Here is a 13,860-nt window from a genome sequence, read left to right as displayed (position 1 = left end):
GTTGACAGTGTCACAGAATCAACTTCATTTCAGAATAAGCTTATTTCACAGTTTTTACTCTTGAGTTGTTTTCGTTGATGACGTCTTCGTTCTCTGACACATGAACTCAGCTGTCAAGATATATTTTCAATACTAGTTTCAAGTTCTCCCAAAACTACACTATACATGTTGAAAGCATTTTTAGGATGTATCCCAAAAAACAAAGTTTATCTTGTGGTAAAAAAAAAAAGAACAATGTAAGTTTTGGCAAAATAAGCCCCTAAGAATTGAAGCTCTGGTTTAAAGTTATTACTGTGGAAAGTTCTGCTCCGTCTAAAATCCTGATAAACGAGAGGTTACGAGAGCGGAGTCGATTATGACGTAATAATGGGGCTTCATACAACGAGTCCCTTGGAGGTGGGGCACTCCCGGGATTGATGACGCACGATGAAGAACCCTGATGCTTGACCAATCACAGTAGAGTGGGCGTGGTTATGGTAAACAAGATTTCATCCCCAGAAAAGTGTTTTCAGTGGGCGGGGCTTAAGAACATTTTCTAATGTAAATATTTCAATGAAAAGAGAGTTTTGTACAAACACATACTGATGAGTACAATAGAGTCCAGGATCTATTTAAGACACACTTAAATCAACAATTTAGTTTTACAACATGAATAAACTTTCACAGCACCTCATCAATTGACGGGTGCTTTAGATAGCGAGGGATGAATATAATATAATTCCAAGGATAAATATGTTTACTGAATAAACTCAACGAAACAAATCAATTGACTACAAGAATTAAATAATAAAGTTCAGGCATGAATGGCAACACACTGAAGTTGTTGTTATTGTATCACATGTACATTTAAATTACATTGTTGTGTTGTGTACAGTATGTTTCTGACGGTAGGAGTGTTGGACTTGAACAGACCACTTGAGCTGTCTTAATGGTAAAATTTAAGCAGGAAGAAGGAGTACATCTTCGGCTACACACTGCACACAGCTACACACAGCCGCACACTCCAGACATCTACACACAGCTACACACTACAGACAAACACACGCTACAGACAGCTACACAAAACAGACAGCTACATACTACACACAGCTACACACTACAGACAAACACACGCTACACACAGCTACACAAAACAGACAGCTACATACTACACACAGCTACACACTACAGAAAGCTAGTCAGCTACACACTACAGGCTACAGACAGCTTTACACTACAGACAGATACACACTACACACAGCTACACACTACAGACATCTACACACTACACACTACATACTTCTATACACTACACAGAGCTCAACACTACAGACAGCTACACACAGCTACACACTACACAAAGCTACACACTACAAACTACATACAGCTACACACTACAGACAGCTGCACAATACACACTACAGACAGCTACAAACTTCAGACAGCTACACACTACAGACAGCTGCACAATACACACTACAGACAGCTACAAACTTCAGACAGCTACACACTACAGACAGCTGCACAATACACACTACAGACAGCTACAAACTACAGACAGCTACACACTACAGACAGCTGCAAACATCTACACACAGCTACACACTACACACAGCTACACACAGCTAGACACTACAGACAGCTACACACTACAGACAGCTACACACAGCTAGACACTACAGACAGCTACACACTACAGACAGCTACACACAGCTACAGACAGCTACACACAGCTACACACAGCTACACACTACAGACAGCTACACACAGCTACTCACAGCTACACACAGCTAAACACAGCTAAACACAGCTACACACTATAGACAGCTACACACAGCTACACACTACAGACAGCTACACACAGCTACACACTATAGACAGCTACACACAGCTACACACTACAGACAGCTACACAGCTAAACACAGCTACACACTATAGACAGCTACACAGCTACACACAGGCCCTCTTTTAAATAAGAGAAAAAAGTGTGGAAAAGAACGTAACACAAAGGGTGTCGTTCCTAAATGTGTTTTATTTTCACTGACAAAAGAGCCACTATAGGTTTTGTGTTGGGTCATGCACACGATCCAGGCACGCTCACGCACGAACACAATCGCACACTTTAATCTGGAGTCATTCATGAAGAGGGGCTCGCTTTGATTCAGATAAAAAGAAACACTCCATTGTACTTGTGAAAATGAAACTGGTGTAAAGAGGCAGCGGCTGCAACAATGTGTGCACTCATGGGTGCGCCGGTCGGAGTGTTTGCTGATTAATACTTTAGAAGCTGCCACCTGACCTCACTCAGCACGGGCTGCAGAAGGGAGTTTGGCTTTGAATCGCATCATCACTCGCGCGTCTCGGCGCGTGTGCGACGATGCCTTTGTGGATTCGGTGTGTGCGTAGATGCGCAGTCCCACTGCGCGGCGAGCGTTGGATGTAAAGGCGGCATCACGAGCGGTGCCCTTGCTCCCGAGTCATTACTATTTAAAGAGAATATAATGCAGCTTCACACACACGCAAACACACCAGACAACGGGGACGAACCCCGCGGGTTCAGATGCCCTCAGGCGTGGTAACGGTTCCACTCAGTGATCCTGGAGTGCAGACACAGCAGGGGGGGAGGTGGAGGGAGCATCCATCTCCCTTCCAGAGTGATTCACTAACACACTGCATCACCTTCGCTTCAGCCACACGGCCGAGCTCTCATTTGTTTGGAGGCAAAAAGTCACAGGGGTCGATTACAAATAAGGAGAGGATTCTCTGTGTGTTTGTGAGCAACATGTCTTCCATCACACTTGCCAGTGGTAAATACTTTAAGCGTAAAACAACAACAAAATACCAAGAAGAACATATCATGAGTACAAACAGTCTTTTTGGTTTGTTTTTTTAACCCTTTTATACGTGAATGACCTACAAAACACTCCTTTTGTCATTTTAGGTATGTATAAAAAACCTAAACATAGCATATTTTGAAAATGTTTTTGACACTTGCATGGAAGATCAGTGCCATCAGAATATATACATATATATATATATATTTTTTTAAGCATAGATTGTTTTTTGAATAATTTAATTCAATAATGTATTAATTGAAAGGTTGAATTTTAATTTATTGAATTTTAAACTGAAACTGAAACTGAATTCAATAATACGTATGTTAAAGGTTTAATTTTTCTTTTTTTTAATAATTCAAATAAGTTTGATCATTTGTATCCAATAATTCAAGAAGTTTAATTTTTTTTTTTTAAATAGAACTCTATGTGTAAAACCCTAACTGTAACCCTAAAAAAAAGAAATTCAAATTTTCAATTTCTAAGTAATTGATTGCAAAGCTCAAAAAACGACATTCCAAATTTTAAAAATCATTAGAGAGTTCAATTCAACCATTCAATATCCAGACGCATATATATACTTCGATACACGTCCTTTACAACTAATATATAAAATAAATAACATTATCACAAGACAAATCTATTTATTTCTTGTTGCTCAATGTAACCGTTGTTTCTTCAGCCCCCTGATCTCTAGAGGTTGATGAAGCTTCATGAAACATGAGTTCTCTGCTCTATAATCTTAAACATCTTTTCTATTGAAACATCACATCATCATTCACTGAATATGACATAAATATGACGCTGTTTCATGAAGCGTCACCAGCTTCATCACTGCTCATCTCCTGTGTCGGCCATCTTGCTTTTGAATTTCACATGCTGTGTCTCAAATCACATACTTCTCTTAGTATACTAGAAGTAAGTATGCATCAGGATAGTGTACATACTAACTAGTACGCAAATTCTCCACAGATAGTACGTCTCAAATCAAACACTGCCGCTACATATTCAGCATGACAGCAAAGGATAGGGCTAAACTGGACAGCCTTATTAAGAAGGCCGGTTACGTCCTAGGGCGCCCCCTGGATCCTGTGGAGGAAGTGACTGGGAGGAGGATACGGAGCAAGTTGGCCTCCATGAGGAAGAACTTGGCTCACCCTCTCCAGCACACACTGAGGGCATTAAGGAGCTCCATCAGTGATAGGATGCTCCATCCCCGGTGTGTGAGGGAGAGGTACCGCAGGTCCTTCCTCCCTGCTGCCATCAGACTCCACGCTAAGAACACACAAAGATAATTATTTAACTGCACCTTTCTTGTTATTTTTGTAAATATGATTGTGTATATAATATATTTATTTTCTATTCTATTTCGATTTTTTCTTTTCTTTTTAATATTTTATTTCTGGGTGTTTTATTATTTTTTTTTGGTATATTGCTCTTGCTGTTGTTAAAACGAATTTCCCCTCGCGGGACAATAAAGGATTCTGATTCTGATTCTGATTCTGATTCTACACACTAACAGGAAATGACGCTACAGCTTCTTCTTCTACTACTATTTAACGATGTTTCAACCAGCTGTAGGAACACTATCGCCACCTGCTGGCAGCACGTTTTGCAAGTTTGGAAAAAGAAATAAAGAAAAAATATGAGAATCGAAATATTTCGCGAGATATTTAAGCTGGTATCAGCACCGAAGACGTGTCATCCTTCTACTGCTGCTGAAAATGCACCTGTAAGTATATGCATCTTTATGCATATATATATATAACGTAACTTCCGTTTAAAACGTCACTAAGATGGCAGCCGTTTAGGGTGGTTAGTGTCCATCAAACCATACTCAGTTTTGTGGGCGTTTTAGTACGCCAATTTAGTGTGCATGGCGCACTAAATTTTGCATACTAAGAATTGAGACGCACTAACTAAAAATACTAACTTTGAGTACGCTAGTATGCGATTTGAGACACAGCAAAGGATTCTTCTGAGTGAGTGGATCCAACATGGCGCCCCCTCTACAAACACTTTTAGAACCGACTCTAAAAACTTTCTCGCACCAAAATCGTAAACCATAAAACACATGACTCGACGTGACTCGCAGAAGTTGTCAGGCAGTAATGGGACTCTCCCGGGGCCGCTACCAGTAATAGCCCCTGCCTCTATTTACTCCCTTTTCAGCCGCCATCAATAATGTACGTCCCATTTTCACGCTGGCTGTTCTACAAAGGACTGGAGCCACTGAGCGGAGCTTGTCTCTTTGCATCAGCGAACAGGCCTAAATGAGTGGCGGGCGAGGGTGAAGGGTGTCAAGAGGTCCGGCTTGACTCACTGATCTGAGAGGAGTCCGGGACGAGCGAGTGCGGCTAGTGAACGTGTCATTAAGCAGGTGTGACGGAATGAGCCGGTGACAAAAAGTGTCGACACAACAGAGCTCTGTCGGCGCGGCGCTGCCATTCGTCAGCTTCCCACCTCCGTTGTCTTTTTTTTTTTTTTTTTTCTTCTCAACACTCCCGTGTTTACCCAAACTTTCATTACACAGCGAATCATCTTGTCATGGTTCCCTGCTCGCATCATTATCACCAGACTCTTTCCATCCAAGAACTCATCAAAGAGGTTAAACAACAAATCTACTTTCTTATTGGCTGGAAATAGTCTGGAAAGAAGGCGCTGGTGACTTGTGAATGGGACAAGCGCCTTCTAGTGGCCAGAGTGGGGAAGAACAACACAACTGGTGAAGTCTGCACTGTTGAACTGTCAACAGAAGAGACAAAACTAAAACAAATATATGTTTTATTTGTATATCAAGAACCAAACTAAGGCCTGTGCATGAAGGTAACTTTTGTTCTTGTTGCTTTACGTTTCATATCATTTATTTTAATTCTTTGAAATATTTTTGCAGACATCTTTATTTTTCATTCACAAACACTGTATGTAATAAAATGGTTATGTTATCCTTTTTAAGTGGTTCTATTTTATTTTTTCTCTCTCTCCCAATTGTGATCATTCCTCTTCTATTCTTAACTTTTGTTGGATTTTTCTTCCCTGGTGCCAGAATATTTCAGTGTTTTAAGTGTTTTTCTATTGTTTTCATTGTTCTGGTTTTTGTTTCCATTTTTTTTTTGATATTTTATTTTAATAGTTAAGTTATTTATGTCTTTATTGTGTACAAATGCAGCACACTGTCTTTCAAATCAAATGTGTGTGGATTTTAATTTTCATAAAACATCAATGTAAGAATTTTAATCAAATTCCATCATTAATTGAAATCTTCGTGGTGTTAAACCTTGCATAAAAAAAAACCCAATCCATTTGGCATGCAGAGCAAATGATTTTTCCTCTGGCAAATTATAGAAGCTGACCATCTGTTGCGCCTCATCAAGCTCCATCCCCCAAATTTCTACAACTTTTTCTCCATTACTTCTTGTTTAATAGTTTTACAAGATAATTAACCCTTAAAGCTTTAATGTGACTTAATTCATTTTGCTTCCACATACTCCCTGAGGTCACTGTGTTCAAGCCGAGATAGTCATGAGAGTGGAATCCTCCTGTGCACCAGAGACATCTCTCAAAATTAACAAAATATGTTAATGCTTCCTTGATGGGTCCAAAAAGATGGTTGAGGTCTGACCCAGACTCTTGGGGTGAAAGGGCTGAGATCCCCCTGGACAGGTACTGTATGTATTAAAAGTGTTGTTTCCCTTTAATTGTGGTTTTATTTTGTTTTTTCATTCCTGTTTCTCCCTTTCTCTCCTGGGAACAAAAAGTTTCCATACATTGGTATTTAGCTGTGATTCTTCCTCTTCTGTTCTTCATTTTTATTGGCTACCTGCCCTGGACCCCAAGTATTTAACTTATAATTTGCAAGTTTTCTAATCTCTGTATTTACTCTTCTGTTCCCAGTTTTTCCCTATAGTTGGTGGACGTTTTGGTTCTTGAACATTTTGTGTGAGGTTTTGGACTCTTATGTATTTGTGTGATTTTGGACTGTCATTGTGTTATGAGATATTGAACTCTTGTTTGAGTATTGAGATATTGGACTCTTTAGTTTTATTTTTAGGTCAGCATGATTCTCGGGGTCATCATTTAAGGATAATTGCTTTGGTTTTATTTATTTTTTAATCGTTTGTTTATTTTATTTTTAACTCCTGTGTCATGGTTGAGACTCGCAATTGCACTTGGATAACATTCCATTCATACGGTAATGAATAATACATATAATAATAATAATAATATATTTAAAATTTGGACAAAAGGACCTGAAGAAGTTAAAAGCTCTAAGGTGTTTAGATCAACTAGTGTTTCATGGAAGGTCTTCTAATCCAATCTGGATATAGACTCCTGTCCTTCTCACAGATGATATCAAAAGTCTTGGAAACGTGAAGATGAAATTGGTGTGAGTTATTAAAAAAAAAAGAAGAAAGAATGCGTCCGAACTCAGGTTGTGTTTTGATTACCTTCCACACACGATGGTCTGGCTCTGGTGGTGCCGGCGACCTGCCCGGGGAAACAGGAGCACTTGACCGTCTGGGAGCGCTCTTCAATCTTGTTCTTATTACAGCAGCGATGGATGGCCACGACCTCGCAGGTCCCCTCCTTCACCTGGTACGAGACTGGGGGAGCAGAAAAAGGACGAGGTTTGTGAAAAGAACCAAAACTCAGTACAAAGTACACCCATGTGAGAGGAAGAGTTATTCCCAGTTAAATAAAGACTACAATTCTTTGAACTATCTACAGTATGGAACAACAATTCACCATGCCTTACATGGGTCTGCAGGAACATGGATTCCCACTAGAGGCATCAGTCTAGTAGTGGTATTCTAGGGGCCTTACTGGGCTACAAGTATCACTCGTCTAGAAGCAGTTCCTTCTTGACACATGATCCTTCTAGAGATTTATAGATCTACCTGGATCTGTATCATTTATCTTTGCTTCATCACAGTTATTTGAAGAAAAGCTGCCGATTGAGCAGGTTTAGTTCACGGCATAAACCAAAGTAATGGTCTCACTGTGAACCCGAGGGGAACCTGAGGGGAAACTACAGTAAACAAACCATTGCCGACTCTATCACAAGATATAAACTGAACATCCGTCTTGGGAATCAGAAAAACAATACTAACTAGACCTTGATGCGTTGGCAGGAACCAACAGTTTCGTTACCACGGAAATCTTAAATGAGTTAAAATACATGAAGTTGTAAGAATAGTTTTGTTGTAGTTTTGCTTCTCTGCCTGTTTAGGGCAAAACCATATTATATAATAGTTTTTTATAGGAGATTTAAATTAACACACCGGAGTTGGAACTCCTGTGAAATCTTAGAACTCTAGGAAGGAGTCTATTCTATTCTATTCGTTCTATGGGCCTCATCACTCGAGATAAGTGAGTAAGTTAAAGAGATAATCATTCAAGAGACATCACCTCGCTATATTCACCATCATTCTAGAAGCATTATCGTTCTAAATGAGAGGCATCTTCTTTCCCGAGCAGGGTGGGCCAACCAGTCCTCGGAGGGATGGGGCTGGCTTCGACTGACAGTCAACCGATTCCACTCTTAAACCACTCATTGATAAAAATATGTCCTCTTTATTTGTTGGAACAAAAACCTGCACCCACTGCACAGTTTTTGTGGAACTAAATGCCCACCCCCTGTTTTAGAAGCATCATCAGTCAACAGGTGTCGTAATTCCAGAAATTCACCAAGCTCGGGGCATCATCATTCTAAGCATATTACCATTCTAGAGGTGTCACCTTGCTCGAGAAGTCACCGAGTTTAAGGAGTGCAGAACAGACCCTCATATCCATTCTTGCCGCAGACGTCTTTTATTATGAGCCGCTCTGGATTAATGGTTTCTCTGGATGATACGTCTGTGTACAAAAAGAGCAGGGGGGAACAATGGAGTAGCGTCCCAGTGTGCGAGGGGTCTGGACAGTGTTTAGGTCAGCATGATTCTCCGAGTCATAATTTAAGGATAATTGCTTCGCACTTGACACCTTCGGAACACAAACAGCCTCTAATCACCCCTGATGCTCCCCGAGGACCCTCGTAGGGTTAATTATGACGCTCTCCTGCACTAATGGAACAAAAGGAGCCGTCCTCAGGTCACGGTAGTTATTTAAGGGATTATTTACCGTCGGCTTTATTGATTTCTTTATTTATACCGGCCCTCGCTGCTCACTTCATATCTGAGCGTCAACCAGCGGCCATTAAAAATGTAGTAAACTCGAAATTATCTTCATTTCCTGTGTGGAAACTTCGCTATAACCATGAGCAAATACAATTTATGAATGATATAAATTGTTTAATTTATTTGATTGTATGCTGGGGCTTTTTTTTGGGCTAAGTAAGTAAGTAAGTAAGTAATTTTTATTTGTATAGCGCTTTTCCAGACCAGGGTCACAAAGCGCTTAAACAATCAAAACAATATTCAATAAAGTATATACTTTAAAGATCAAGATAAAAACTGATAACACAACAGGAGTTCCAGAAAATCAAGGAAAAGCCTGAACAAATAGAAACGTCTTAAGATGTTTCTTGAAGGAGTCAGTAGATCGTCAAACACAGAGGGAGAGGAAGATCGTTCCAAAGCTTAGGAGCAACAGCCTGAAAAGATTTCTCTCCTCTGGTCCTGAACCGTGTGCGAGGAACCATCAGTAGATTCTGATCCACAGACCTCAGAGCCCGAGCTGGGGTGTAAGGCTGGATCAGATCACTGATGTAAGGAGGAGCCTGACCATGAATAGATCTGAAAGTAAGAACCAGAATTTTAAAGTTAATCCTGAAAGAAACTGGAAGCCTGTGAATTCTTAATGTAGTACATCGTAATAGAGAGAGTACTCCCTTGTAGAATCTAAAAAAAACTCACTGATGATATGTATCATGAGTTTGTGCCACCGTTTTAAGTGTTTTAAAATCAAAAACCTTTGAATCCGTAGAGCTCTGCGGCGAGAACTTTTATGGTCGTCTTAGGGGAAAGAGTACAAAGGTTTGGCTAAAAATGTCAGCAAATCTAATCTGGGCTCGGGCCGCCCGGACGGATTTCCGAAGCCTTATCTGTCGCCTTAAAGCCTGTTGTGCTCTTCGCCGAGCGTTTGGAAGCAATGCGACATTACCTCCCGTAAGCGCCTTTGCCGGGTGATACTGTAACATAAGCCCAGGTTTCATTTTGTGTACGTGCCTTCGGACCAATTCCCAAACTTTTCATTCTTAACTGGATGAGGTTTTTTTTTTTTTTTTTTTCTGAACACACAGTGTGTAGTGGTTCCATTTCTGCAGGCCATGGCCTCTCTCATCCTTTCTGATTTAAAGTTTGTTTGTTCTCTTGTCCACAGAGCCCCATCAATGATCCCTCGCTCTCTGAGGGCGCGACACTGCTATCATCCCTCCACTTTCATTTCCCTCACTTCTGTGTGGCAGGCTCTCCTGAGGCCGCCGGTGTGCATCCACACACACACACATACACACACACACAGACACACACACACAGTGCAGCTGTTATCATGAGGATTATGATCCATCCATGAGGTAACCATGGATGATGGATGATTATTAAAGATAATAAGCCCAAGAACCATGAATAGGAAATACAAAACAAGTTGTGTCTTTATTAGAAATAATCACCTGATTAAGGATGGCGAGTGTGTGTTTGTGGGCGGTGGTCACTAGCTGCCCCCGCCACCCTGAGCAGCTTGTTAGCGAGCGACAAAAAAAAAAGAAAAAAAAAAAGGAGAGCGGGAAGAGGAAGCTCTGTCACCAGCAGCAGGAAGAACAAAGAGACCCTCTCCTCCCGTAATGAGGTCAGAGGGTGTTCAGGTCGCTTCTGTTTTTCCCACTTTCATCAGGCCTGAAGTTCGGTTTTTTTTTGCATCTTCAAAACTGTTGTGGACGAAGACAGGGAAGAAAGACCAATATCCTACAACGACAGGAAAACCTCCCATTTTTTTCTTCTCTCCCAGTTGTATCGCCTTTTTTAAAAACATGCATCAAGGCAATAACTACTGAAAGATTGTTTCTGAAAGTGGACAATTTATTTTTGTATGCATGACGACAGTTAAGAAATCTGCTGCACGCACACAGGTTCAGTGATGAATTCACTGAGAGGGGGTGAGATGAAGAGATAGCTGCATTGATAAACTAGATTGAGTTTTTATTTTGTAAGGAAATAAGTTGCAAAGTTATGTTGTTTTAGGTATAAGGCAAGCAAAAAAAAAGAAGTTTATCATGACTCTTGATCAAAATCATGCTTAAAGAAACATGAGTTAAGACCTGCTACGTCACATAGATTTGTCAACAGCTAAAATATCTAAAATATTGAGAATACTTTTCATGATTTTGCTTGTTTAGCGTTGTTGTAAGATTGGAAAATCCAGTAATCTCTTTCCCTTTTAAACTGTTAGAACAGAATAACTGCAAAATATTGAAAGCATTATTTATGTTAGGAAACAAAGTGACAATTGTACTCACTAATCGCACAATTTTAAAAATTCTACAACTGTAAAAATGAAGAAGAATATTCAACTGTTTTCATAAAAAGTTGAAAAAGACGTTTTCCAATAACCTACTTTGGTCAGCACTCGATAATGATGCCTTCAAGTGCTGCTGCAAATGTAGGAAAGAAGATTGCTGGTAGTAAGTTAGATATTTGAAAGAGTATTACCACTCCTGGATGGTTGACCCATCGCCCTCCATCTGAACCTCAACACCACCAGATGGCCGACAATTATCACAACTGAGGACTTCAACAAAGTCTGGTATAATTTTTAGGAAAGAGACAGGAATGAAGATGAAATCATGTGTTTCATCTTGATATTAAACAAAGTGACCTTTTTCCACTGAATCACCAGCAGATGGCATTTACCTACGTCTGATTAGAAAAGAGTTTTTATCGTGTCACATTGTGGGTAATGTGCAGAAAAAGGTCAAAATCCTAACACTGATTATTCATTTTTCTCTTTATAAGAGGAGCAGGGAGAGCGGTCGTCTGATCCGGACGGATTGATATCATCCAGCAGTGTTTATGAATGTTTTAGGGAAAATATCGACTACACGTCTGCCGGCATCAAAGGTTCGCACAGCAGTGAGTGAAGTTTAAATAGACCAGATGGAGCTCAGAGATGAAAATCAATTAAGACTTTAGAATCAAGACAAACTATTTTCTCGTTGCTCAAATCAGGAATATTGTGTTGATCGGCATACTCACGACTAATAGTAATCAGGGATCTTATCATGGTTCAGAACAGCCTTTATTAGATTGAAAGAAATAAGGCTGGGTTGGAGTAAAGAATGAGTGAAGAATCATCAAAATCAAAGCTTGCTCACCAGTGCAGGTAAGGTAGTGCCACAGGATGAGGCTTTGTAAATGGCTTTAGATTAGTGAGGGATTAATAAGGTTTCATGAAACAGTTAATGAGGTTTCGTGAAACAGTTGATGAGGTGTCATGAAACAGTTGATGAGGTTTCATGAAGCAGTTAATGAGGTTTTATGAAACAGCTGATGATGTTTTGTGAAACAGTAAGATAGGTTTACTGAAAAGTTAAATAAGGTTTCATGAAACAATTATGAAGGTATCATAAAACAGTTAATGAGGTTCCATGAAACAGCTGATGATGTTTCATGAAATAGTTAATACGTTTTCATAAAACAGCTGATTAGGTTTCGTGAAACAGTAACATAGGTTTACTGAAAAGTTAAATAAGGTTTGATAAAACAATTTTTAAGGTTTCATAAAACAGTTAATGAGGTCCAATGAAACAGCTGATGATGTTTCATGGAACAGCCAATAAGTTTTCATAAAACAGCTGATGATGTTTTGTGAAACAGTAACATAGGTTTTGTGAAACGTTGAATCAGGTTTCATGAAACAATTATAAAGGTTTCATAAAACAGTTGATGAGGTTTCATGAAGCAGTTAATGAGGTTTCATGAAACAGCTGATGATGTTTTGTGAAACAGTAACATAGGTTTACTGAAAAGTTAAATAAGGTTTGATAAAACAATTTTTAAGGTTTCATAAAACAGTTAATGAGGTCCAATGAAACAGCTGATGATGTTTCATGGAACAGCCAATAAGTTTTCATAAAACAGCTGATGATGTTTTGTGAAACAGTAACATAGGTTTTGTGAAACGTTGAATCAGGTTTCATGAAACAATTATAAAGGTTTCATAAAACAGTTGATGAGGTTTCATGAAGCAGTTAATGAGGTTTCATGAAACAGCTGATGATGTTTTGTGAAACAGTAACATAGGTTTACTGAAAAGTTAAATAAGGTTTGATAAAACAATTTTTAAGGTTTCATAAAACAGTTAATGAGGTCCAATGAAACAGCTGATGAACTTTCATGGAACAGCCAATAAGTTTTCATAAAACAGCTGATGATGTTTCGTGAAACAGTAACATAGGTTTTGTGAAACGTTGAATCAGGTTTCATGAAACAATTATAAAGGTTTCATAAAACAGTTAATGAGGTTTCGTGAAACAGCTGATGATGTTTCATGAAACAGCTAATAAGTTTCCATAAAACAGCTGATGAGGTTTCGTGAAACAGCTGATGATGTTTCATGAAACAGTTAATAAGTTTTCATAAAACAGCTGGTGTAGTTTCGTGAAACAACTGATGAGGCTTCAGGATACAGTTGATGAGGTTTTATTAAACAGCTGATGGGGTTTAATAAATCAGCTGATAAGGTTTTATGAAACAGATGACGTGGTTTCATGATACAGTAAACCTAATTCTCAAAAGCAACAAAAAGGAACTCTATGCTCTAAGATCTTAGGCTCTGAACCATTACTTTAACTAAGAGCGCCACTGAATGTGAAAAACTAGGACACTGTATCATGAAACCTCATCAACTGAAAATATAAATTAATTTTAAAAACCTTTGAACCGTTAATAATCTTGCATCATAAGAGTATCAGTGGTAAAGTTCATGTGGAGACAGATAAAGAAGACTGACATTAATAAAAGATTGCATGTGTAGGTAGAGTCATGTTTGTCTGAATGACGCCGTCAGAGCGATCGCTCACAACAACTGTTTAAGATTCCTGTATTCAACCCT

General features: G+C 39.3%; 2 protein-coding genes across 2 annotated transcripts in view; both read right to left on the bottom strand.

The window, feature by feature from the left end:
* zbtb40 (zinc finger and BTB domain containing 40) overlaps positions 1-13,860 on the bottom strand; it is a 390,649-nt gene that overhangs the window by 48,301 nt on the left and 328,488 nt on the right. The window lies entirely within an intron of this gene.
* The window catches only part of tafa4b (TAFA chemokine like family member 4b), a 33,490-nt gene that overhangs the window by 12,586 nt on the left and 7,044 nt on the right, over positions 1-13,860 (bottom strand). The window contains exon 3 of the mRNA XM_087800477.1: positions 7,263-7,418. Within this exon, the coding sequence (XP_087656603.1) occupies positions 7,263-7,418 (156 nt within the window). The remainder of the gene's footprint in view (positions 1-7,262; positions 7,419-13,860) is intronic.

The sequence above is a fragment of the Callionymus lyra genome, chromosome 10 (genome assembly GCF_982586985.1).
Source record: "Callionymus lyra chromosome 10, fCalLyr1.hap1.1, whole genome shotgun sequence".
Classification (NCBI taxonomy): Eukaryota; Metazoa; Chordata; class Actinopteri; order Syngnathiformes; family Callionymidae; genus Callionymus; species Callionymus lyra.
The sequence above is the reverse complement of the archived record's forward strand: the minus strand, read 5'-3'. Positions and strand labels throughout refer to the sequence as shown.